Source organism: Gracilinanus agilis, chromosome X (genome assembly GCF_016433145.1).
Source record: "Gracilinanus agilis isolate LMUSP501 chromosome X, AgileGrace, whole genome shotgun sequence".
NCBI lineage: Eukaryota > Metazoa > Chordata > Mammalia > Didelphimorphia > Didelphidae > Gracilinanus > Gracilinanus agilis.
In genome coordinates this window covers 14,046,282-14,072,399 of record NC_058136.1, presented here as the reverse complement: position 1 = coordinate 14,072,399, position 26,118 = coordinate 14,046,282, and the positions used below count along the sequence as shown (strand labels likewise).

General features: G+C 40.4%; 1 protein-coding gene across 4 annotated transcripts in view; it reads left to right on the top strand.

Moving 5' to 3' along the window:
• The window catches only part of ENOX2 (ecto-NOX disulfide-thiol exchanger 2), an 82,990-nt gene extending 57,666 nt beyond the window's left edge, over positions 1-25,324 (top strand). For 2 of the 4 annotated variants that reach the window (XM_044682456.1, XM_044682455.1), the window contains exons 9-12: positions 15,473-15,580; positions 18,074-18,179; positions 22,784-22,869; positions 25,193-25,324. In XM_044682456.1, the coding sequence (XP_044538391.1) occupies positions 15,473-15,580; positions 18,074-18,179; positions 22,784-22,869; positions 25,193-25,324 (432 nt within the window). Of the gene's footprint in view, positions 1-15,472; positions 15,581-17,362; positions 17,417-18,037; positions 18,180-22,783; positions 22,870-25,192 lie in introns of all 4 variants that reach the window. The other 2 variants (XM_044682453.1, XM_044682454.1) reach the window with 2 other exon arrangements.
• Positions 25,325-26,118: the final 794 nt, after the last annotated feature.

Sequence of the window (26,118 nt, the reverse complement as noted above, 5' to 3'; positions counted from 1 at the left end):
CTTTTATCAAGATGTAATTGCCTTCCTTATCTCTTTTTATTAGACCTATTTTTGTTTTAGCTTTGGAAGTCTAAGATCATGAATGCTACTCCTGCTTTTTTGTCTCGGTTGAAACCCAATAGATTTTTCTATAGCCTCTTACCTTTACTCTGTGTGTACCTGCCTCAAATTGTTCCTTGTAAACAACATATGGTAGGATTTTGGTTTTTAATTCACTCTGCTATCCACTTCCATTTTATGAATGAGTTCGTTCATTCATTTATATTCATAGTTATGATGGTTATGATTACCATCTATGTATTCCCTCCACCTTGTTTGCCTCTTTTAATTCTGCCCTTTCTCCTTTCACTCTTTCCTTCCACACTAGTGTTTTGCTTTTAGTCATCCCCCACATTCCCCCTCCCTTAAATTATTCCCCTTCCCACAGCCACCCTTCTTATTCTCCTCTTATCTCTCACAGTGGTTCCCTAACTTTTTTGGCCTACTGCCCCCCTTTTTCCCCCTTAGCCCCCTGAAAATTAATTTTTTTTATTTTACTAGCAATTAATAGGAAAAATAAATGTACCTGTGGCCATCACCGCTCCCCTGGATTGCTGCAACACCCACTAGGGGGCGGTAGCACCCACTTTGGGAATCACTGCTCTATAGGGTAAGATACAATTCTACCCCCAGTGAATCTGGGTGTTCTTGTTCTAAGCCAATTCCAATGAGAATGAGATTTAAGTATTACCGATAACCATCCTCATCCTCCCCTCCACTGTAATAGTTTCCCTCCCCCATGCCTCTTTATGTAATATAATTTACCCCATTTTATCTCTCTTCCCATTTCTCTTAATGCAATCTTTTTCATCCCTAGATTATTTTGCATAGCAACCTAAACAGCTTACTACCATACCCTCTTGTCTATGTATATACTTCGTCTAACTACTATGATAATGATAACACTTTTTAAGGGTTACAGAACCTGGCACAGTTGGTTGGGGGAGATGGTAATCAAACAGTAATCCTTGGTGTGCAGTTTTGCTTCTATTTTCCCTTTATCCCATGACAATCAATTCCCTATGTCTACTTTTCAAGTTGTATTCAGCAGGAGAACCCCCTTGCCCTGTCCTGCTGTTGTTTTCTGACTCCTATCAAGCCCAGTTTGAGCCACAGCTTGCTTACTGCCAAAGATCAGTATCAATCTCTAGCTGAAGGAGAAACACAGAAGGAACACATGGGCTGATGGGGTTATTATTGGGGATGAAGACACTAAATGACAACTCCAGTCCAACTATCAATAATATGGAATTAGGGCTTAATCAATGATACATGTAAAACCCAGGGGAATTGTGTGTCAGCTAAGGGGGGTTAGGGGGGTTTAGGGGAGAGGGAAAGAGCATGAAACATGTAACTAGGGGAAAATATTCAAAATAAAAATTTTTTTAATTTAAAAAAATCTCTAGCTGAACTGAAACTTGATTGGCTAAAAGCTGTTGAGGATATCATCAAGCAAATACTTAACATAAAAGAATGGGCTAACTCTTCTTAGAACACTTGGAAAAAGAGAGTCAGGTTTCTAAGAAAACTAACAAGCAGACACACCTTCTCACAACCAAATCACAAAAATTTATTCTACAAGGAAAGGATCTCTCCATTCCACAAAAATTGCTATAAACAAATGAAGAGCAACTACCTTGAAACCACAACAAAACCTTCCACAGTCACAACATTTAAAAATTGTAGAAATGTTTTGTCTTTTACATATGTGGAAGGAAAATATGCATAATTAAAATAAAAATGTGGGGACTATATGAGACATTGAGAAAGAAAAGCAAACTTCCAAACAAAGGAGGACAGACTTTTTTAAAATCAAGTCTCAAATTATTCCACAGTCACCAAGAAGAAACTTATCTATTGGAAAACAACACACTAAATTACCTCTGGCTTTGTAAACTCAAAGCCACAAACTACAAAGTAAGGACCTCTATATCCCACAAAAATTGCTGTGAAAACAGAAAAGTATCTTAACTTAGTAACAAATTTCTATCAACTTATTTCACAATATAAAACAATGAATTACAAATAGTCAAGATTTTTAAAAATTGAGAAAAGAACTTAAAAATTTATGTTTCACAGATATGAAAGAATAAGGTAATTATACAGAATTAGGCAACTGATGATAGGATCATGAACAGCAAGGCAAACGATTATTTCAAATTGAAATTTACTACTGGTGGATGTAAAAAATACAGTACATTGTTGTGATTGTCACCATCACAACAAAGAACAGCAATACTAATGATCTTGATTAAATCAAATAGAAAATTATTGTTAATGCATGTAAGGAAAGAAAAAAAGATGGATGGTTGGAATTCTATTGGCAGCAGGCAACTTCAGATTTAAACTCAGGTGAACTACAACTTCCTACTATTGTAAGTAGACTTCTATCTCAACCCAAGGTTGAACCTCTTAGATTTACAGCTCTTAAGGTGTCCATCTGAAGAAATATATGCTAGAAAACAAATGAGGTAAGACATGCCTTTATTGTTCCCTCTGATATTATTCTGAAGATGCTGATATAAAACAGGCTACTTCCCAAGGAAACTAAAGTAGCCAGACTTCTTATAATCAAATCTCAAATGATTCTAGAAAGAAACCATAATAAAATTTATCTAATGCTAAAAAACAATAGAATAAATGAAGAGACTAGATAACATACAAATGTACAAAGTAACTTCTGACTCTATAAACTCAAAGCAACAAATAAAAGGAAAGGAGGTCTACATTCCACAAAAATTTCTATGAAAAACATCCAAACTAAAAAAAATTTCTATCAATATCTCTCACATTATAGAACAATAAATTCCAAATACAACACTAATTTCTGAAACTTAAATTCACAAAGTTAAACATTTTTCAAAAGAAAATGTTTTATCTGTCACAGATACAGAATGAAAAACCCATAATTACAGAAGACATAGATATGATCATGTACAGCAATGCAAATTGTCTTCATTATATCAAAGAGAAATTTCCATCAGTGCATATAGAACTAAAACAAAAAAAATAATTAGGATAAATTGTTTGCTTCTTAAACTTTTAATATACTCTAAGATCAATCTAGAAGCACAAAAATTTTAAATCCATAATAATGGAATACAATAATACCACATTTGACAATATTTAACTAGACATACACAAATTCAGACATATATAACTAGAAATAAAAAATGTGTACGTAGTAAAATATATAAAATACAAAAATATAATTGCATGCTAAATTTACACCATTTTGCCAAACAGCAAAAACTGTCACAGCACTTCACGTATACTCACTCTAAGAAGGATCGCTCTAAGTCATGACAATGTTATGTGCCAAACATTAGCACCACCCCCACATCAATCTTTCTCTACAATTCTGATATATAATATCTTCATCATAGCAGTGTTTGCCTTTCTATCATTAATGCTTATAATCATTAATAATACCCCCAGAATATGAGTAGTATTCTGGGAGTATTACTAATACCTGTGAGAAGCCTAAAAAATAGTAAAGTACCTATATATCTTGGTATAAAAAAGTTATTTTTTATATAATGCACTCTACCATCATGTACAATTTTCATCTAAATATACAGGGTCTCAGAATGAAGTATGGATATAACATGCGGCCCTGCTGTACTCACTCAACCTGCGTTATACATTTTTAAAGGGAGTACTTGCACTCAATTTTATTTTAATAACGTCATTGAAATAGAATTAGATTTCATTGTAATCCTATACATTTTAATATGTTTCTGAGGTGTCCATTGGATTCCAGAAACTACCCAAAGTACTCGATGACCCGAAAATAACAAAACCTTGATTTCAAGCATCATATCTCAGGTCACAGAAACCAGCGTAGAGTCTTTGCAAACTACGTTGGTCCTGATGGGGTCCATAGATTATGCTAACAGACTGTGTTTCTCTCTTGGCTTCCAACACTATCTGGAGTCAAACTTAATTGTGATAAGTTCACACTATTAATTTGTAATTATTTTGAGATTTATTTCTCCCTTTTTATTATTATTATGGTGTCTTTTGCTTTCCTGCTTATGCTAGATTCACTTTGTATCAATTCATATAAGTATTCCTATGCTTATTTATATTCGTCTTATTAATTATTCTCTAAATTATATTGAATGTTCTTTAAGACATATAATACTCTATTACATCTAGATGCTATAATTTCTGTACTCATTCCCCAGTCGTCATCTATTGACTTTGTGCCCTGTTCATTGCTACTACAAATAAATACTACTATAAATATTTTGATGAATGTGAAACCTTCCCTTTTATGTATTTATGCCCTTGGGACATATACTTCTTGGGGAATTTAATATTGATATCACTAGGGTAAAGGCTATAGACATTTTGGTACATTTCTTGGCATAATTCAACATTGCCTTTCAGATTGGTTGGACCAATTCCCCATTCCCCATTCCACCAAGAATGCATTAGTGAACCTTTCTTTCTACAACCTCTCTAATGTTTTATATTCTCATCTTTTTATCTTTGTCAATTCTATGAGTGTGATATAGGGGTGTTCTGATTTGCATTTTCCTTTTATTAATGATTTGGAACCTTTTCTTTCTTTTTTATTCAGCAATATTTTATTTTTTGCCAATAATGTGAAATAATTTTTAGTATTCATTTTTGACAATTTTTACTTCCAAATTCTCTCCCTCTCCCTTCCCTGAAATAATAAGCAATTTAGTATAAATATACATGTGCTGTTACGCTAAACATATTTCCACATTACTCATGTTGTGCAAGAAGACACCAAAAAGCCCATAAAGAAAATAAAAAAGTATATTCTTCCATATGCATTCAAACTCCACCACTTCTGTCTCTGAAGATGGATATCAATTTACATCATGAGTCCTTTGGAGGTATTTAGATCAATCATTCTATTGCAGAAAATAACAAAGTCATTCACATTTGATCATTATGCAATATTGATCTATGTACAATATTCTCCTGGTTCAACTCGCTTCACTTTGCATCACTTCATATAAATATGTCCAGGTTTTTCTAAAACCATCCTGGTACTCATTTCTTATATAACACAATAGTATTCCATTACAATCATCTACCATTTTTTCAGACATTCCCCAAATGATGGACATGCCCTCTTATTTCCAATTCTTTCCCACTAAAAATAGAGTTGCTGTAAATATTTTTGTACAAATAGGTCCTTCCCATTACCCCTTTTTTAAAAATGCCTCTGGGATACAAACCTAGTACTGGTATTGCTGGCTCAAAAAATATGCACAGTTTTAGAACCTTTTGGAAGTGGTTCCAAATTATTCATCAACCATGCATTAGCATCCCAAATGTTCCCACATCCACCACTTATCATTTTCTTTTTCTGTCATATTAATCACTCTGAAGTATGGGGTAATTCTTAAATTTCATTTTTCAACTCAGTAGTGATTTAAAACATTTTAAAATGTGACTATAGATAGCTTTCATTTCTTCATCTGAAAACTATATTGCTTGGGGAATGAATCACATTCTGCTGTTGACTCAGTTCTCTCTATATTTGGGAAAGGAAGGCTTTATCAGATAGGCTTCATTATAAAAAAAATTTCTACTTCTCTGGTTTCCTTCTAATAAAGACTGAGCTTGTTTTGTTTATGCAAACACTTTTTAATTTAATAATCTATTTTCATCTTGTTATGCTCTTCTTTTTTAGTAATGAATTCTTCCCTTATCTATATATCTGACAGATAAACTTTTCCATAGTCTTCTTATTTGATTATATCACCCTTGATATCTAAATCATGTAACCATTTTAAATATATCTTGGTATTCTCTGTGAGATGTTTTTCTATAAATATTTCTGTCACACTGTTTTCCAGTTTTCCCAAAACTTTTTGTAAAATACTAATTTTTTGCACCCAAAGCTTCAATCTTTAATGTACCCACTTACTACTGTATCTTGATACCTACTTTACTCTTTTGATCCACCACTCTATTATTTCTTAGCCAGTACCAGATTTTTGGATGAGTACCACTTTGTGATACAGTTTGGGATCTAAAATGGCTAAGCTATCTTCCTTCATATTTTTCTTGATTATCCTTTGATATTCTTGACCTTTTGTTCTTCCAAGTGGCATTTATTATTTTTTCTAGCTCTATGAAATACGTTTTGGGTAGTTTGATTGGTATGGCACTGAATACACAAATTAGAAGTGTTATTTTTTATTATATTGGCTTGGCCTACCCATAAGCAAATAATATTTTTCAATTGTTTATATCTGACTTTTTTTAGTATGAAAAGCGTTTTATAATTCTGTGCACATAATTCCTGGGTTTGTCTTAGCAAATAAACCATATAACTAATTTGTACTGTCTACAGTTATTTTGAATGTAATGTGTCTTCCTGCAGGACTTTGTTGGTAATATATAGAAATGCTGATGATTTATGTGGGTTTGTTTTACATCCTGCAAATTTGCTAAAGTTCATAATTATTTCAATAAGTTTTTGTTAATTCTCTAGCATTATTCTCCAAATGTACCATCATATCATCTGCAAAGAATGATATTATTTCCTCATTGCCTATTCTAATATTCTTTTTCTGCCCTCATGGCTATACATCATATTTCCAATACAATACTGAATAATTCCTTGATTCACCCATAATCTTATTGTTAAGGCTTCTTACATTACCATCACAAATAATGCTTGTAGAAAGTTTTAGAGAGATACTACTTGTCATTTGAAGGAAAGCTCCATTAATTCATATACTTCATAGTATCTTTAATAAAAATAGGTGTTGCATTTTATCAAAAGCCTCTTCTGGTTCTATTGAGATGATCATATGATTTCAATTGCTTTTGTTATTGATATAGCCAATTATACTGATAGTTTTCCTAATTTTGAGTCAGCTCGACATTCCTAGTATAAGTCCCAACTGGTCATAAGGAGTGTTCCTTCTGATGTGTTACTATTACAATAAGATTTCCTTTAGTACAATTTTTGCATTGATATTCCTTAAAAACAGTACATTACAATTTTCTGTCTCTAATTTTACTCTTCCCATCCAGGTATCAGTGCTATATTTGTATAATAGAAAAGACTTGGTAGGGCCCTTTCTGTGCTTCCTTGACTCTCCATTTATGTAGAATCCTAAGTGCTTTAATACAGATAGAAATTTTTAAGAATTACAGATACAGACATATTTTAGTAGTACCTTGACTTTATCCCAATTGTTTCTTATACTAGAGCTTGTTTAGCTATTCCTCAATCAGTAGGCATCTCCATAGTTTTCAGAACTCTGCTATTTGCAAAAAAAGTGCTACTCTGAATAATGGGCATATGGAATGATTTTCTATTTGTCATTAACCCTCTTGGGGTTATTATATACTAACTTCCTGAGGAATTATTCCTGTAAAATAATTCTTCAGAAAGCTTATATTATTTGACATAAGTAAAGTTGTTCTACCAAATTCCTTTTATGACACAAATATGGTACTGATCCCAAAGCCAGGTAGATCAAAAACAGAGAAAGAAAACTACAGACCAATCTCCCTAATGAACATAGATGCAAAAATCACAAACCGAATACTAGCAAAAAGACTCCAGCAAGTGATCAAAAGGATCATCCACCATGATCAGGTGGGATTTATACCAGGAATGCAAGGATGGTTTAATATTAGGAAAACCATCCACATAATTGACCAGATCAACAGTCTAACAAACAAAAATCACATGATTATCTCAATAGATGCTGAAAAAGCCTTTGACAAAATACAACATCCATTCCTATTGAAAACACTAGAAAGTATAGGAATAGAAGGACCTTTCCTAAAAATAATAAACAGTATATATCTAAAACCATCAACAAACATCATATGCAATGGGGATAAATTAGAAGCCTTCTCAATAAGATCAGGAGTGAAACAAGGATGCCCATTATCACCTCTATTATTTAACATTGTACTAGAAACACTAGCAGTAGCAATTAGAGAAGAAAAAGAAATTGAAGGTATTAAAATAGACAACGAGGAGACCAAGCTATCACTCTTTGCAGATGATATGATGGTCTACTTCAACTAAGAAGCTAGTGGAAATAATCAACAACTTTAGCAAAGTTGCAGGATACAAAATAAACCCACATAAATCATCAGCATTTCTATATATTTCCAGCACATCCCAACAGCAAGAGCTAGAAAGAGAAACACCATTTAAAATCACCCTAGACAATATAAAATACTTAGGAATCTATCTACCAAGACATACACAGGAATTATACGAACACAATTATGAAACACTTTCCACACAATTAAAACTAGATCTAAACAATTGGAAAAACATTAATTGCTCATGGGTAGGATGAGCTAACACAATAAAAATGACCATCCTACCCAAATTAATCTATTTATTTAGTGCACCTATCAAACTACCAAAAAACTTTTTACTGAATTTGAAAAAACTATAACAGTTCATTTGGAAGAACAAATATCAAGAATATCAAGGGAAATAATGAAAAAAATGTGAAGGAAGGGGGCCTAGCAGTACCAGATATTAAACTATACTATAAAGCAGTGGTCATCAAAACAATATGGTACTGGCTAAGAGACAGAAAGGAGGATCAGTGGAATAGACTTGGGGTAAGTGACATCAGCAAGACAGTGTATGATAAAACCAAAGAGCCCAACTTTTGGGACAAAAATCCACTATTTGACAAAAAACTGCTGGGAAAATTGGAAAACAATATGGGAGAGACTAGGTTTAGATCCACATCTCATACCCTACACCAAGATAAACTCAGAATGGATGAATATCTTGAATATAAAGAAGGAAACTATAAGAAAATTAGGCGAACACAGAATAGTATACTTGTCAGATCTTTGAGAAAGGAAAGATTTTAAGACCAAGCAAGAGTGAGAAAAAAATTACAAAATGTACAATAAATAATTTTGATTTCATTAAATTGAAAATGTTTTGTACAAACAAAACCTATGCAACCAAAATTAGAAGGGAAGCAACAAATTGGGGGAAAAAATCTTCATAACAAAATCCTCTGACAAAGGTCTAATTACTCAAATTTATAAGGAGCTAGATCAGTTGTACAAAAAATCAAACCATTCCCCAATTGATAAATGAGCAAGGGACATGAATAGGCAATTTTCAGATAAAGAAATCAAAAGTATCAATACACACATGAAAAAGTTCTCTAAATCTCTAATAATTAGAGACATGCAAATCAAAACAACTGAGGTACCACCTCACACCTTGCAGATTGGCTAAAATGAGAGCAAAGGAAAGTAATAAATGTTGGAGGGGATGTGGCAAAATTGGGGCATTAATGCATTGCTGGTCGAGTTGTGAACTGATCCAACTATTCTGGATGGCAATTTGGAACTATGCCCAAAAAGAGCTAAAAGACTGCCTGCCCTCGATCCAGCCATACCACCGCTGTGTTTGTACCCCAAAGAGATCATAAGGAAAAAACTTGTACAAAAATATTTATAGCTGTGCTCTTTGTGGTAGCAAAAAAACTGGAAAACGAGGGGATGTCCTTCAGTTGGGGAATGGCTAAACAAATTGTGGTATCTGTTGGTGATGGAATACTATTGTGCTCAAAGGAATAATGATCTGGAGGAATTCCACGTGAACTGGAATGACCTCCAGGAAGTCATGCAGAGTGAAAGGAGCAGAACCAGGAGAACATTATACACAGAGACAGATACACTGTGGTAAAATCGAATGTAATGGACTTCTCTACTAGCAACAATGCAAGGATCCAGGACAATTCTGAGGGACTTATGAGAAAGAATGCTATCCACATCCAGAGAAAGAACTGTGGGAGCAGAAACACAGAAAAAAAACAACTGCCTGGTCACATAGGAGGATGGGGATATAATTAGAGATGTTGACTCATAATGAGCACTCTAGTGCAAATATCAATAATATGGAAATATGTCTTGATCAGTGACACATGTAAACCCCAGTGGAATTGTGTATCAGCTATGGGAGGGGGTGAGAGGAGGGGAGGGAAAGAACATGAATCCTATAACCATGGGAAAATTATCTAAATTAATAAAAATTTTAAAATAAAAAAGAAAGCTTACATCAATTCATAGTTTAACCAGAAGTGTATTGATGTGTTCATCTTTCCACAGCCATTCCAACATTAACTATGCCCATCTTTCATCAGTCAGTTTGCTTGATGTGAACCAACATTTCTGGAATTATAACAAACAACAAAAAAAGAAAGGGGGCATTCTTTTTATTGTTTTGATTTTGGGGAAAAATTCTAGTGTTTCCCCCTTATACAAAAACCTTTTAAAAGAATATTTTAAATTACCTTTTTTATAATTATGTTTTCTAGTTTTATTAGCAAAACTTAGTCTTATACTTTGTTGAAAGCTTTTTAAAAAACATCTTTTGAGATTATTTGGGCAGCTAGGTAGCAAAGTGCATAGAGCATCATGCCTAGAGTCAGAAAGACTCCTTTTCCTAAGTTCAAATTTGGCCTTAGACACTTACTAGCCGTATGACCCTGGGAAGTCACTCAACCTTGTTTGCCTCAGTTACCTCATCTGTAAAATGAGCTGAAGAAGGAAATGGCAAACAACTCCAGTATCTCTGACTCTTTGTGGCATCATTTGGACTTTTCTTGGCAGATATGAATGAAAACAACTGAACAAAATAATTGATATAATTCATGTGACTTGGGGATGTTTTTGTTTTTATTTGATTATTATATGATTTATTGTTTTCCTAATGTTCAACTATCCTCATATCTCCGGTATAAATCCACATTGATTGTAGTGGGTTTTTTCCACAAATTGCCATAATATTCTGGCTAGGATATTATCTAAAATATTTGAATTAATATTCATTACTGATATTTGTTTGTAGTTCACTTTCTTTGCTTTTGCCTTCCCTGCTTTAGGCACTGGAACTCTATCTCACAAAAGATGTTAGTATTTACTTTCTCATTTTTTAAGAATAATTATGTGCTATAGGTTTTAATTTTTTATTAGGCGTTTGATAGAAATTTGGAATAAACCCATCTGGATCAGGCTTTTTGTTTACCTTTGGGAAAATCTTTGTAAATAGTTCAGTTTCCTTTCCTGAAATTGAATTATTTAATATACCTATTTGGTATTCTGTTCATTTAAATTTTTTTGCTTTTGTAGGTAATCCTTTATTTTCTTTCCATTATAGAATTCTGCAGGATTATGATAATTTTTAAATTCTCTTCTTTGTGATTTAATCTTTTTCATTTTTATTTTTTCTCTTCTTTTTAATCAGGTAGCCCAAAAGCTTATCAGTTTTGATTTTTCAAAGAATCAAGTTTTAATTTTGCTGATCAATTCTAGTCTTTTGGTTTCCAGTTTGCCTATTTCTACCTTAATTTTTGATATTTCCTTTTTTGCTTATTTGTTGGCGTTATCTTTCTAAAATTGTATATTCAGTTCATTTGCCCCCTTTTCCTATTCTCTTACTTTACATTTTCAGGGATATATCTGTTCCTCTAAGGACAGAATTAGCTACATCTCAGAATTTTTAGAATTGTCTCATTGTCTTATATCTAATTACTGTCTCCATGAGTTGTTCTTTGGCCTGCACATTGTTGAAGATGTCATCATGTTTTTTCCTGTGATCTGTAAAAGATATGTTTAGTATTTCTGCATTTTCATATTTTTAATTTTTCTGTAACCTGGTACAAGTTCTCTTTGTAAAGTGCTATGTGGCACTTAGAAATAGGTCTACTGTCATATACCTTTTGAATGTTCCAGTTTATAAATGTTATGTGTCTTTTAGCTCTAAATTTCCCAATAGTATCTTTTTTTTCCCTTTTGCTTGTCTTTCACTTAGATTTTTCTGGCCCTGAAAGTTGAACATCAAAGTCTTTTATGATTATTGTCCTATTGTCTGTATAATTTTTGCAATTTTTTAAACTTTCCCATTAAGAATTTAGGTGGAATGGCATTTGATTTACATATCTTATCGATAATAGTTCTGTGTCCTATCATATAATTTTCTTCTCTTGATATTGTAAATTTTTATTTCTACTTTTTAAATGCTTCTCATTTTCACTAAATTGTTAAATAAAAATAATTTGGCAATTCTTTCATTTTATTAATTATTTATTTCACTGACATTTAAGTTTATGATCATTAATCTTTTGTTTTATTCTGCCTCAGTGTTACTTTCAAATTTGTATTCCTTTTCCAAAATTTGTAGTTTCTCTTTAACTCTTTTGATTCTAAAATCTTCCCAGAGGCATTTCCCCCTTCCCCATTTCATTTACCTATCCCTCCCTTATTTGGGGGGAGGGGGTAACTTCAATTATTGATTTTTCTTTAATTTATTCTTTTTACTATATCTTACCTTCTTTTTGTCACTTAGGAATAATTTCCCTGTCAGTTAAGCAATTTAGAATCTAGCCCTTAATTCCCCTCTCCAACTTGTTTTTCTTAGCTGGGCCTCTTTCCAGAAAGCTTTGCTTTGTTCATTTCGCTAATTCTCATCCCTTCCTTTCTCTTCTGAAATGTTATTCTGATTTATCACTGTCACCTGCATTAAGCTCTCTCTGTTCCTTAGGGGATGAATTTGAGCTCCTTCATGGAAGTGCTGCGTATCCAGACCTTTTCCTCTGCCCCAGTGATAACTCCATTCTACTCTCAGAAACAGGCCCTTCCTGATGCCATTTCTCTGATGCTTCTGAAGCACTCCCTATTACCACAATAGAGAAATAACCATACTGTGACATCCCCTCTGCAATTCTAATACAAAAAAGTCTATTGATTTACCTGTAGTATGATCAAAGTTGTATCTAGTGGTACTTCAGTTCTGCTTTTCTGCTTTCACTTCCACTTCAAGGTCTATTTAGATATTTATCCCATCTTTGTTACTACTTAGACACGCAAGTTATGCACTAGCCCCTTCTTCCTCACTTCCATCACTTCAGGAGTCTGTCTACCTGGGGATCTGTTGGGCACCCAGCATGCTAGGAGGCTATCTCTATTCAAAGAACAGGAAGTACACTGGTGGCTGCTGGGTGGTGAGGAGTTATTTAAAAAGACCTCCAGGTGAAATGAATTATCAAGTCCCAGCTCCAGTTCAAGCACCAGCATTCCCAGTTTGATAATTGATTTCACTCAGTGTTCTTTAAAAAAAAAGATCTCTCTCCTTCCTCTCCCTATAGTCTATGCCTTCTTCTCCCCTCTCTCTTTCCTCTTTCTTGAGGGGAGAAGGGATAGAAAATAGAGGAGCGAGGGGAAAAGAAAGAGAAGAAGAAAAAAGGATAGAGAGAAAAAGAGTTAAGAAAAGAAAGAGAAAATGGATAGAAGACAGGAGAAAGTTAAGGAGGGAGTAGAAGAGAGAAAGGATGGAGGAGAGAGGAGGGTCAACAACAAAGGGGGGAGAGGATAAAAGGCAGAAAGAGAAAGAAGGGAGAAGAGAGATAAGAGATAGAGAAGAGAGAGAGGAGGTAGGAGAGGGGAGAGAAAAGAAATAGAGAAGTGAGAATTGACAAAGACATACAGGAGACAGGAGATAGAGAGACAGAAAGACATGGGGGAGGGGAAGAGAGACAGACTTACCTGACTCACCATTCTAATGCATTAGAAATGAAATGATTGCTTGGCCTTGACAAGAATTCATTTCACCTGGAGGTCTTTTTAAACAACTCCTCACCACCCAGCAGCCACCAGTGCACTTCCTGTTCTTTGAATAGAGATAGCCTCCTAGCATGCTGGATGCCCAGACAGATCCCCAGGTAGACAGACTCCTGAAGTGATGGAAGTGAGGAAGAAGGGGCTAGTGCGTAACTTGGGTGTCCAAGTAGGATTTACTGAAGAGTAGATAATAGCTTAGCTGGCCAGGGTTCCAGGATGTGAGTGCCTCACAGGTCACTGACAGTCTCTTAAGGATGCCCCATCTTGTCCATGGAAAATGATTCCTCAGAAGAGGGCTGTTTGGGAGGGTAAACTTGGAGTGGAAGAAAGAAACGGAGAAAGAGTTTCACTTAGCCAAGCCTCACTTCATTAGCTAACTCTGAAGATCTAATTATACTGACCAGTCAAGAGTACGTGGGATCAAGATTGCAGACAGTCTTTGCCCAGAGGACTGTGTGTCAGATCCAGGAGATCCCAGACAACCCTTACATTACACAGTAGTGAGCCTCATTCCTTGCACACCTCAGAAAAGTCTCATTCTGCTGCCAGAAGTTGGCACCCTTGAGGCTGCTTGGAAAAATCTTTCATCAAGGTACAACTCTGGTTATTGAATATCAAATGACAGCAGTGCTTGTCTTCTTTTTTCCTGCTAGAAAAGCCACCGTGAGAATGTCAGCCTCTGGAGAGTTCCTTTAGCTTTCTTAGAAGTCTCCTTTGTGAGAGAGATATAGGCTGGTGATGTGGTGAGGGTCTCCGACCTAAAGTTGGAGACCTGGATTCAAGTTCTGCCTTTAGTACTGAGTAGCTTGGCTGACCTAGGCTCTGGAGTCATAGGGCCTGACTTCAGCTCCCACTTCTGATGCTTACTACCCCTGTGAGCTTGAGTGTATACCTTCTCTTCCCTGGGGCCTCAGTCTCCTCCTCTGTAAAATGAAGGGGTTGCACTAAGTGGCCTCCAAAACCCCTCCCAGTCACAGCTTCCCTTTTCACATTCACAAGAGTGACCCAACCTTCTCCCCACCCTGGGAGGAAATGAGAATTCTTTCCTATTTGCCCTGCAGAGGTTTAAGCCAAATGGGACTTTGAAGCAGTGGGAATGGGGGGGTGCTCAGCTTTTTGCAAGGATGCCCATGTGGCATGAGGTTCACAATCACCCCCATGCAGCCGAGACCTTGAAAATGCAGACTTCTGGCCTGAGGACGGGGAAGAATTAAGGTTTCCGGAGTAAATGAATAAATGAAGAGGGCCCCTCTTTCGAGGCAAAAGCTCGAGGACCAGAGTCTGGCTCCAGTAGGCACTAGCCTACATGGCTTGGGAGCACTTGGGGAGTTTCTTCCCCTCCAGGAGCCTGAATTTCCCCTTCTGTAACATGAGTGGGTTGAACTATATAGCTTATAACAGCTCTTCCAGCTCTGAAGCCTGTGCTCTGAGGGTCCTTGTCTGGAAAATGGGAATAGTCAGACCTACCAAGGTAGGTAGGTGAAAAAAGTGTCCCATAAACTCTCATGGGCTATAGAGATGAGAGCTTTTCACCTCTTCAAACCCAAAATGAGGCGACTTTGCCCTCCTTACTGCCCAGGATCCCGGATGAGGGAAAGGAAGATTTAAACCTTAAACCTGTAGAGAGAGGGAGCAGTTATTATTAAATGTGAACCACCTGAAAGAAAAGGACCTTGACATCTGAAGTGTTGCCACCCTCCTGGCAACACTTTGCCATAGGCCAAGGGACATGTCTGAGTTCAGCCAGCAACCCCTCGGGGAACCTGGGACCTAACTCCTCACTCCCTTTTATCTGCTCCTCCTTCAGCATCTTCTGAAACTGCAAGATGAATATAAGAGAAAGGAAACAGAGCTCGACAAAGTCAAGGATGAAAAAATGCAGCTGGAAAAATTACTGGAGAACCTACAGGAGCAGGTACAGTGGACAGGGCCTGGTGCCTACCTCTCCCAGCCTTGGCCTTCCCCATTGGCCCTTTCTTTTATTACCACACATGCCAGTGGTGAATTTGGTGCCCTGCAAGTGGACCCATCCCTCCCCAGGAAAGGAACTCCTACTTTTAGAGAGGTGGGCCCTCCCTGCCTACCCTTACATTTGGGGAGGTTCTGGAGAGTGGCCTGTTCAGTAGCCGTCCTTGAAGTCCCTCCCTCCGCATGGTTAGTCAGTGGGAGAGACTGCATGGTGTAGTGGATTTGGAATCTGAGGCCCGAGGTTCAAGTTCTGGCTCTGTGTCACTTGGAGCAAGTCATTTCCCCTCTCTTGCCCACCCCCCACTGCCTTCCTCGGTACTATTTGAGGGGCTTGAACTAAACAGAACTCCTGTTTACCCAGTGCTTTAACAAGATGTGATTCAGCTTTAAATCCAATGAGCCTGTGGTCTTGGGATTTGTCTCTTTGCACTCCTGACTGACGTAGGTTTTTGGAAAGCTAAAATGCCTTTTGACATCTGCGCAACTGATGGCATTTGCAATCACCCACGCTATTAACAGGGAGGCTGAAGCCCAATTAGGTCTTGACTGTTTCTTTGGTGACGCACCACCTAGTGTAGACGGCACCTGCTGCAGTGAGAACGCACGGTGTGTTAGGCAACCAGTAGAGTGGGAGTATTAGAGAAGTAACAGTGCAGAGTGCCCTGCATCACGGCCCCTCCATCAGTCATTTCTAAGGCCTATTCAGCAGCTGTTTGTACAGATACACAGGGCCCCGGCTTGACCCTTCTGTGTGGCCAGAAGCCAAGATGGAGTTTGTAGATGGACCCTTAAATTGGAAACAAGCACAGAATTAGATGGTGAGGCCCCAGCCCTGGATGATGATAATAACAACAACAATGATAATAATAATAACAACGAGGATGGAAAGGGTGAACTTTGTCCATGGCTGGTGTGAAGGAGCTCTGAGAGAGCAGCTGAGAAGCAGCAGGTTAATTGAAGCTCCCTGGCATTGCATTGGGTGTCTATGTATTGAGGCACGTGATATCTGCTAATGAGCACTGCTGTGTTAGGCTCTGGCCATGCCATTCTTCTTGAGCACTCAACTGGAGCTGGCCACTCGAGTGGCCCAGTGGTGAAAATGGAATTCCATTCAGTCCTCTTTGGACGGCAGGGCGAGCTCACACACCCAAAATCAATAGTTCCCAGGTAGAAGAGGCAGGAGCCCTTACTTTTCCTCTCCATGCTCAGTCCAGGGAGGCGCCACAGTGCACTCGGGCCCATCTGGAGTTAGCTGCCACACAAGAGCTTCCTCTGGAGTGCCATTAAGAGTTGGCCACCTTGGTGGAACTTAAGTAAATGACTGAAACGTTTGCTTCTGCAGGGTCATTTGTGATGCTTTTAATTCTCCCCCTTCATAACACCAGCTCACTCTCCAGCTTTCCCAAAGCTGCTGAGGAAAATCCATTCATCACATATTTAATTGAACCATGCCAAGGCTGCTGCGCTTACCAGACTTCACTAGAACAGCAGGAATTCCCAAAATGTCTGCAGGCTGCCAGAGAGCCCCCACACTTCCTATGTCCCGTGGGGCACACCATTTTAGCCAAGCCCATGGTTCCTTGTGCTGCTAGTTGGGTTCTAGGCACAAGCATCTTCAGTGATAGTAAGTGTAGACTCTGTAAAGCCTCCAAGGTCAGATCTCACAGAGAAAACTTGCTAAGCTAAGCCCACCTGTAAGCTTTCCTCATTCTTTACCTGAACCTAACAGGAAATGACAGATGAAGAGGACAGGGGAAGAGCTTCAGCTTATTGGGAAGCCAACGTAAGTCTGAGTGTGTTTCTTTCCATTCCTTTTCCTCAAAGCTGTAGGAGTCTGTTTATCACCAGCGGGCCTACCACAGGAGGCCTGAGGTGTGTTCCAGCAGCTCAGCTGCACGTAAGCAGGTTAGAAAGCAGAATGCCATCTTGTTAAGCCCAAAAGAGAAAATCTGAGTTTGGATCTAGGCTGCCCTGCAGACACTCAGTACACGCAGGGGTGATTCTGGCCATTTTACTGTCAGGAGAGCAGGCTCGTTGGATCTTCTTTCTGGTAAACTGTCAACCCCTCCCACCCCACCCCAACCAGACCAGACTGGGTAATTTTCAAAATGCCAACTAGATTACAAACGATGCCAGTCTGGCAAGGAATGCTCTTCTCAGAAGCTCTCCAGATGCCACAGGATGCTCAGTGTCTCTTGCCATAGAGAACAAATCTACAGGAGGCCCAGAAAGCCACTAGAGCTACTGTTCATTCCATCTGCCAGCTGGAGACATTGAGGCCTGGACAGGTTAAGTGTGGTGTCCATGATCTCACAACTAATAAATGGCAGAGCTGGGACTTGAACTCAGAGCCCCATGGGCCTTGAAATCCAGTGTTCATTAAAAGTAGCTGGCTCCACATGAGCAAATTAACCCAGGATGGGCTTTATTCCTTTCCCAGGAGTGTAGAGTTTCCAGGATCTGTGTGTCCAACCAGGAGAATGACCCACTGGAAAGGACTCCAACTTGTACCCCAGTGAAATCGGAGAGAGAGGCGCTTTTAGTGGGTAAGGAACATGGCACCTGCTCATCTACACAGGGCAGCAAAAAAGACCCAAATGGTCTTCATTCACTAATTCAACAGGCACCCATTAAGAACCAATGGTATGTTAAGACACACATATTGTGACATGCAGAGTGGCTAGAATATGGGAGTTAGAGTCCGAAAGACCTGGGTTCAAATACTCTGATCTCATTAATCAAGTGGCCAGGACACTTAGCCTCTGAGCCTTGGTTTCTTTATTGGTAAAATGGGAACTATAACTTCTCTAATGCCTCCCTAATTCACAGGTGAATAGCCAGGCTGAAAGGAGATTGTGTGGTGTGTGTGTGTGTGTGTGTGTGTATGGAGTGATTTATAAACTTTAAAGGCTTGAATAAAGGTCAGGTAGTGAGCACTGTGTTCTGTAGGGACAAGCCCTAGCTCTTGCTCTTGAGTGGAGAGCAGGGAAAGTTGGGATGAAGATGCTAACACCCAGAGAGAGAAATGTAACACATAGTATCCCAGGAGAAGTACAGGGTTGGCACACAAAACAGTAGAATACAGGAGGCTTGAGGAGGAACAATACTCTCGGGAATGCTGAGGCCTGGTCATGGGTGGGGAAAAAAGGGGGTGTTGTATGGCACCTTTAAAGTATGCAAAGTGCTTTTCTTTCAACAATCCCACGAGACGACATGTGAGGGTTATTCTTCCTGTTTTACAGGCTCAGAGAATGGAAGGGACTTGCTCAAGATCTCATAGCTAGAATTTGTCAGAATTGGAATTGAGAACTAATTTTCCTGAGTCCAAGGCCAATAGCACTCTTTCCACCAAAGCTTGGTTGTTTGGGATTAGGTGAACCCAAACGAATCCCTGTCCCAAATGCTTGAGGCTCCCGCCAGAACTCAGCCAGCAGCAGGGGCTTAGTCACTTTTAACCAAATACAGGCAATGAGGTAGGAATGATGCTGACCTTACTGTACGGGTGGGCCCTCAGCTGTGCTCACCTCAATCACTCTTCTCTCCACTGCTGATGAAATGAAGCAAGCTGACCGGGCACAACGGCGACCGTAGATAGAGTGAGCCAGGCCAAGATGTGGCTCTTCCTGGAGCCCTCTGGGAGTCTCCATTAGGGAACTAGCTGCAACCCTATTTGGTAGGGGTTGGGATGACAAACTTGCCCGATCTGCTGCCCCTTTGCCTGGATGTTTGCTGGGCTTTGCCCTTAACTCGTCAAAGGTATGAAAAGTTGGCCTTTGGCACTGATGAAAGGAATGCCTGCGCAGTACAGTAAGAGAATGAGAGGAAACGGAGAAAACTTTGGATCACGTCATGTTCTGAGCATCGATGGTTTCCTCAGTGTGGATGCTCCCTTCGTGGATACAGAGAGCACCCCTCTCCCACCCTGTGGGCGTGCACAGTGCACATACATGCATGCACACCCTACCTTAGTTCACAATCCTGATTAGTTGCTCTGTCTAAAAAAATCACTAGCTGGTGGCCACCTTTCTGCTAATGAGCGTCAGGCTGAATGAATAATAGCTGACATCTTCTGCTGGTCTCTCCATTCAGACTGTTAACAGTGGGGGGAGGGGGTTGAGGCTTTTCCGCGGCTAGAAGCCACTTGGAATGCACTCGTGGCCCCACTGGACTTTCTCCAGTGAAAATGGTTCTCTGCTGTCTGAATGCTCTGCAGGCTTCTCTAGGCTGACCAAAAGCATCTTCTTGGGATATTTTTACCAGAAAGACAACATGGCACAGGGGGAAGGGACCTGGCCTCTGAGTCAGGTCAGTCTGGGTTCCAACCCCATCTTGGACCCATCCTGGCTGTGTGACCCTGGGCAAGTCACCTACCCTCTCACCACAAGTCTCTATGTTACAGAGCAGGTTGCCTAGCTACATAGGAAGAAGGAATTTCCTAGCTAAGGAAGCAACCCATACTGAAGAAACCACAGTCAGGTCTAGACAAATGGATGGACAAATAAACAGGTGAATGTGCTCTGATTGCCTGGCTCTCTAACAATGAATGTGAATGAATGAATGAATGGCTGTAGGAGGCCAGGAAAACACAGTGATCATGTGCTAGCAGTCATGGCACCAACTGTGAACAAGTCTCCTCACTGCCATCCCTCCCTTTCCACTCCTGGATTTAGAATAGTTTCGCCCACAATGCAGATTCCCAGGCTCAGAGATTTAGACACCAACTAGTCCAACCTCATCCTTTTACAGGTGAAAATACCAAAGCTCAGAGGACTGGGCCAGGATCATACAGCCAGTAAGTGGAAGGTCTGACATTTGACAGATACTCATAGAGGCAGCCCTCGCAGCCAGAGCACTGCGCTAAGTGCTGGAGATACCAAGAACCAAGCACTCGAGGTGCTCCCATTCTAACGGGAGGAAATAACACCAAAAGAGGCAGCCCAGTGGTGGTACAGTCTTGGGCTGAGCCAGGTCTCAATAGAGCATTTCACATGAGAGGAGGTGGCTCTGCCAGCATGAAGGCCACATTGGCTACTGGAGGAGGTAGAGGAGCATTTGGAAGAGAGTCTCTTGGGAATAGGGCCTAGAGCTAGGATTTTATTGGTTTAGAGTACAGCTGGGTGAGGAACTGAGAGATCTAGGGCAAGAGCCGGCTCAGCCCCCTTACTCTCCAGAGAGGACCTGAGAGGAGTCACACAGGTCAGGTGCTAAGGAGCAGAGTTGGAATTGGAAGCCAGGTTGTCAGCCTCCAAATCTGAAAGGCAGATGGTGGCTCCCCAGCCAGCCTGCTCGGGGGCAAAGAGGCAACATGTGCTAGAAGCAAAACCTTCTGAGCCCAGGTCTTTCCAGTTCTAATGCCACTTCTCTAGCCACATTAAGTGCTCTGACCATTTGCTAGGAACCTGCTGAACTTTGTAGAAAGCATCCAGTAAGGGCAGCTAATTGGCACATTAAACAGAGCTCCAGGGCTGGAGTCAGGAGGTCCTGGGTTCAAATCTGGCCTCAGATACTTCCTAGCTGTATGACTCTGGGCAAGTCACTTAACTCCTATTGCCTAGCCTTTGCCTTTCTCTCTTAGAGTTGTTACTAATACAGAGAGTAAAGGTTTTCAGAATAATAATAATAATCAATTATATTTAGGGAAAGCTAGGTAGCACAGTGGTTAGAATTGATACTAACACAGAAGAGTTAAAATAAAAAGCATCCACTTTATCAAGAGTGTGAGCCCAGAAGCACCCCTTCCTAGCCATACACTGCTCAATGATGCACTTACCATTATGATCCAAAAAATGATCAGTGGGGGCAGCTGATTGAGAGCCAGATCCAGTGACTAGAAATCCTGGGTTCAAATGTGACTTCAGACACTTCCTAGCTGACCCCCATTGCCTAGCCCTTACTCTTCTTCTGCCTTGGAGCCAATAGATAGTATTGACTCTAAGACGGGAGGCAAGGGATTAAAAATGATCAATAAGTAACATTTGGATGGGGCGGCATGCTAGGAAGTTGTAAATGTTCAGGGCTCTAGGGGAGATCTCTCTCTCTCTCTCTCTCTCTCTCTCTCTCTCTCTCTCTCACACACACACACACACACACACACACACACACACACACACACACACATATAAAGAGAGCAAACTTATGGGGCCAAAGTACTAAAACAGGCAGCATGTGAGGGTGCTAAACTCCCTACGGTGCCCTCTCTCAGGGAATTGATATCCCCGCTCCCTGAGCTGTAACTAGACATTTCCACACTCAAGGCAAGTAACAGCAGCTAGGCCCTGAACTCAGATTTGTATTTCCTGATACCAAAATAATGTAAGACAAAATCAGTTGTGAGTGGGAGGAGGAATTAGTGACATTAGTAGCTCACAGATGGGTGTTATTGCCATTGCACACCATCTGGTAGCTTCCTAGTTTCACCAATTATTCTTCGTAACTAGGTGTTGAGCTCAGTTATTTCTATATCCCTCAAGGAGAGCACTGCCATCAACATGTAAGTATCACAGATTGCAAAACAAATGCAGTCTTTTTAAATCACCATCCTACATTTATGTTATCTCTAAATTTGGGTGCCCTAGGGCAAAGGCCCGGTCACCCCACCTTTGTTAGGGCTCTGGTACTACAAAAGAAGATATTATGCAGAGCCCTTGAGGATGGATTTCACACTCTAAAGAATATGGAGATGAATTGTGAAAAGCATTCTTAAAATGAATTCATACAAAAAAGCAAAGCATTCATGTCATTTTTAAAAGGCTGAGTGGTGGGACAACTTTGTCTGATATAACTTTGTATATATAAACTTTGTCTGAACCTATAGCACATGTGCTGGAGTGTACCAGAGGTAGCTGTTCCCCTCTCCCTCTCCACACCCACCTGAGGACATTTATCACATGACCCTCCCCTCTGCCCAGCAGCCCAATGGGAGCACTTCCTCCCTCCACTGTGTGGGGTAAGGCAGAGGGCTCCCATGCGGAGTGAGACTTGCAGTTTGGGCACTCGGTCTCTAAAAGGTTCACCATCACTGATCTAGACCCATGACATTATCAGTATAGGAAGTCCCAGTGTGGAAATGCCTTCCACAAAAAACCCGAGTCATACTTTGGAAATTTACATGTTGTCTCAAGGTGAACTCCCATGCTATTTTCTCTTGTAGGTATAATATCCACCTTTCTTCATGTGCACCCATTTGGAGCAAGTATTGAATACATTTGCTCTTATCTCCAGCGTCTCGATACCAAGGTATGTGTGTGAGAGGAGAAAGCGGGGCTGGTGACAGGCGGGAATGTTGGATTCTTTCTAAAGATATTGTTAGTGGAAAAGCCCTTCCATTAGATCCTCTCTCCCTATCCCTTGTTTGCTCCTGACTTCTGCTCTCCCTAGATCCCAAAGGTAATTTTTCCTTGTTCCTCTAACTTATTTATGAAGCTCTGACCTGGCCCCATCTGGAGTTTATCTTGCTCTCTGATGGCAGGTGGTAGTGAGAGCCCAGTTTCTGCCAGGCTGCTTTCCAGTTCTCTCAGCAGTTTTTATCAAGTACTGAGTCCCCACCTAAGGAGTTATCAGGCTTCAGGATTTATGGAAGATGAAATGAGCTGAGCCAGGAAAGCAGTTTATACTGATAACAACGCTGGGAAAACGAGCATGTCTGAAAACCTTAACAGCTCTAATGAGTACAGTAGTCAGCTCTGGTTCCAGAAGGAGCGGGATAAAAAGGGGTGGCGTGCTCCTGCCACAGAGGCTCTGGGCTCAGGTAGCACGACCAGTGTGGAAAGCAATTCCAAGTAGGCTTTGTATTTCTGCCCTAGGAGGTGGGGGAGGGGGGAGGGGGAAAAGAAGAACAAGATTGTCAGGATCCTGAGAGAACAGACAAGGGCTCAGAAGGTGCAATGAAGGGCCCAGCTGGCCCAGAGTCATCATTGCCCAAATCATTTGGGTTTTCCAGGCCCAAGTCATCAGGCAGATTGCAGCACAATCCAAGACAAGACACCTACACAAGGTTCCACAGACATGAGGGGAAAAAACCCCATAGGCAGCCAGACTCCCCAGAAACACACTTAGCTGGATCTCTTGTTCTCTTTGCTGTCAACACAGAGATCTCTGCCACAGAAGTATAACAGGCCAGCCTAAACCCCATCTCAGAGGCCTGTGTGTTCGTCAGCAGCCTCGGAATGGTAACAAGGCTCCGGCCTTCCTAAGGACCCTTGGTAACAACAGCTGCCTTCTCCCTGTCTCCCAGGTCAGCTATCCCATATGCCTGACTGCTGGGTTTCTGTTAGCATAGTATCTCCTGCTCAAGTGGAAATGGCAGATCCGTAGCTCAGTGCACACAACACTGGTCTTGGAATCAGGAACACTGGAGTTCAAATCCTGCCTCAAAAACGTACTAGCTGTGTGACCCTGAGCAAGTCACTGAACCTCTGTCTGCCTCAGTTTCTTCAACTGTAAAATGAGAGGGCTTGATACCTTCTTAAGTCCCTTCCAGCTCTAAAGATCTTTGATCACAAATGTATTCCAACCAGTGACCTCCGACTCCTTCCCTATCAGAACTGTTGCTGCGCTGTTAAGAGGTGTTAAGCTGTGGCAGTGAGGAAACCAGCCTCCAAGTCATATGACCTGGCCTTGCCACTTCCCACTTCCCCTTTTGGAACCTCAGTTTCCTCCTCTGTGAAATGAGGACCATAATGGCCTTGTATTCCTCCTGAGACTGTTGCTTTAAAAACAGAAGCGCTCGAGAAACGTAATGCTAAATCCAGACCAGAGCTCCTTAGTCTCCTCATTAAGTCTGAAATAGATAAGCCACAGGTAGCGAAGGGCTGGCATGGGCTACGGGCTGGACAAATCGCCTCCAAATGAACAGGAACCCATCGTTTTTCCATTCCTGATCTGTAGCAAGGTTAAGGACCAACATCATGTTTGGGGTGGGGGGAGACTTCTGATCTCCTCAAGTTCTTCCTCAGCGTTTGGGGTGTCCAGCAGTGTTCTCCCAGGGAACCTGGGACAGGGGAAGTGTTTTCTGGTTGGGTTGTTTGTGCAGAAATCAGTGGGCCTTGTTGTATTGGCATCCTGGTATCTGGTGAAAAACATAGGAGTGCTGGGAGTTCGATCTACCAAGAGCAAAGCATCTCAGAAATGCCCCAGCCTGTCCATTTAGTTAGTACCTTTTTTATACTTACTGGCACCCTCTTTTCAGCTCCTCAAGAGCCAAGTTGATTCATGGTTTCCTATCCTCTCCTTGCTACTAAAATCCCTTCAGATTCTCATTCCAACTCAGGTGTAAATGGCCTGTGATGGCTTAAAGTACTACTGGCATTTTCACAAGGCTCAGGGATGTAAAGAAAGACGTGGCAATCAGAACTGTCCAGAAGTAGGACGGGGTGGGCTCCCGGGGGCACTTCTTGGAGGCTGGCTACATTGCCACTGGGCATGAATGTTACTGGGCTGGTTTCCATTCAGGTATGCGGTTTGGCCTCAATGGCCTTAATGTGGAGACGGCTGGGATTCTGTAAGGCCAGTGGTGGGGAGGCAAAGCTGGCTTCCAACGATACTGTCCTCTCGCATGCAGATTTGCACCAGCGAAGTCGAAAGTCTCATGAGCCGCCTTCAGTGCACCTTTAAGCAGGAGATGACGGGAGTTGGAGCCAGCCTGGAGAAGAGATGGAAATTCTGTGGCTTTGATGGTCTCAAGATGACTTAAATCTCCCTCACTTTCCCTAAACCAAGATCCTGGCTGGGGTGGGGGTGGGGGGATGTTATCTAAGCTTGGGAAATGATAAAAAAAATCCCATGTGTTGTTTTTGTTTTCATTTGGTTTTTGTGGTGGTCACATAGAATTCGCTTAAGCCTTGTAGCTCCCCTTCTGGAATTTACTGTAACAAGTGTGGATACTAGATAGCACAGCACCTTCCACTAAAGGCCCTAGACAGACTGGCTCCAACCTTAAGCGTGGGCATTTCTCTCCCTTGGTAAGTTGGTTGCTCGGCTTTTTTGAATGAAAACTTTCAAATGCTTAAAAAAAATTTACACTTGCGGCGTCTACTAGGTCTATGCTACCGTTGTCAAGCCCTGACATTTTCTTTTTTTTAAGCACGCTGGTAACGGCAGTGTTTTGGCAGTTTCTGTGTGATTTGTTTTTCCAAAATTTCTCGTCCTCTAAACATCTGTCCTCTCCCAAGGAGCCAATGGCAGAACTTCTGATATCCGAATCTTCTTTCCCTGAGGTAATGCTGCAGGAGGCAAGCAAGCCAGCCCACACACGGGCACTGGCACCCACACAGGCACACAGTCACACACAAGCATTTTGTAGACATGCTTAACCTTGCCCATCTTTTGAAGACAGACCACGGTTCATGGGTTTGTTTTTTTTGTTTTTTTAACCGAACAGTCATGAGCCAGAAGTTGACATGTTTTCCAAAGTAAATCTTTCTTCCCTATTAGGTAGATTATTTCAGAATTTACAAGTAAAACTAGATTGTTAAAAATCGTAATGCC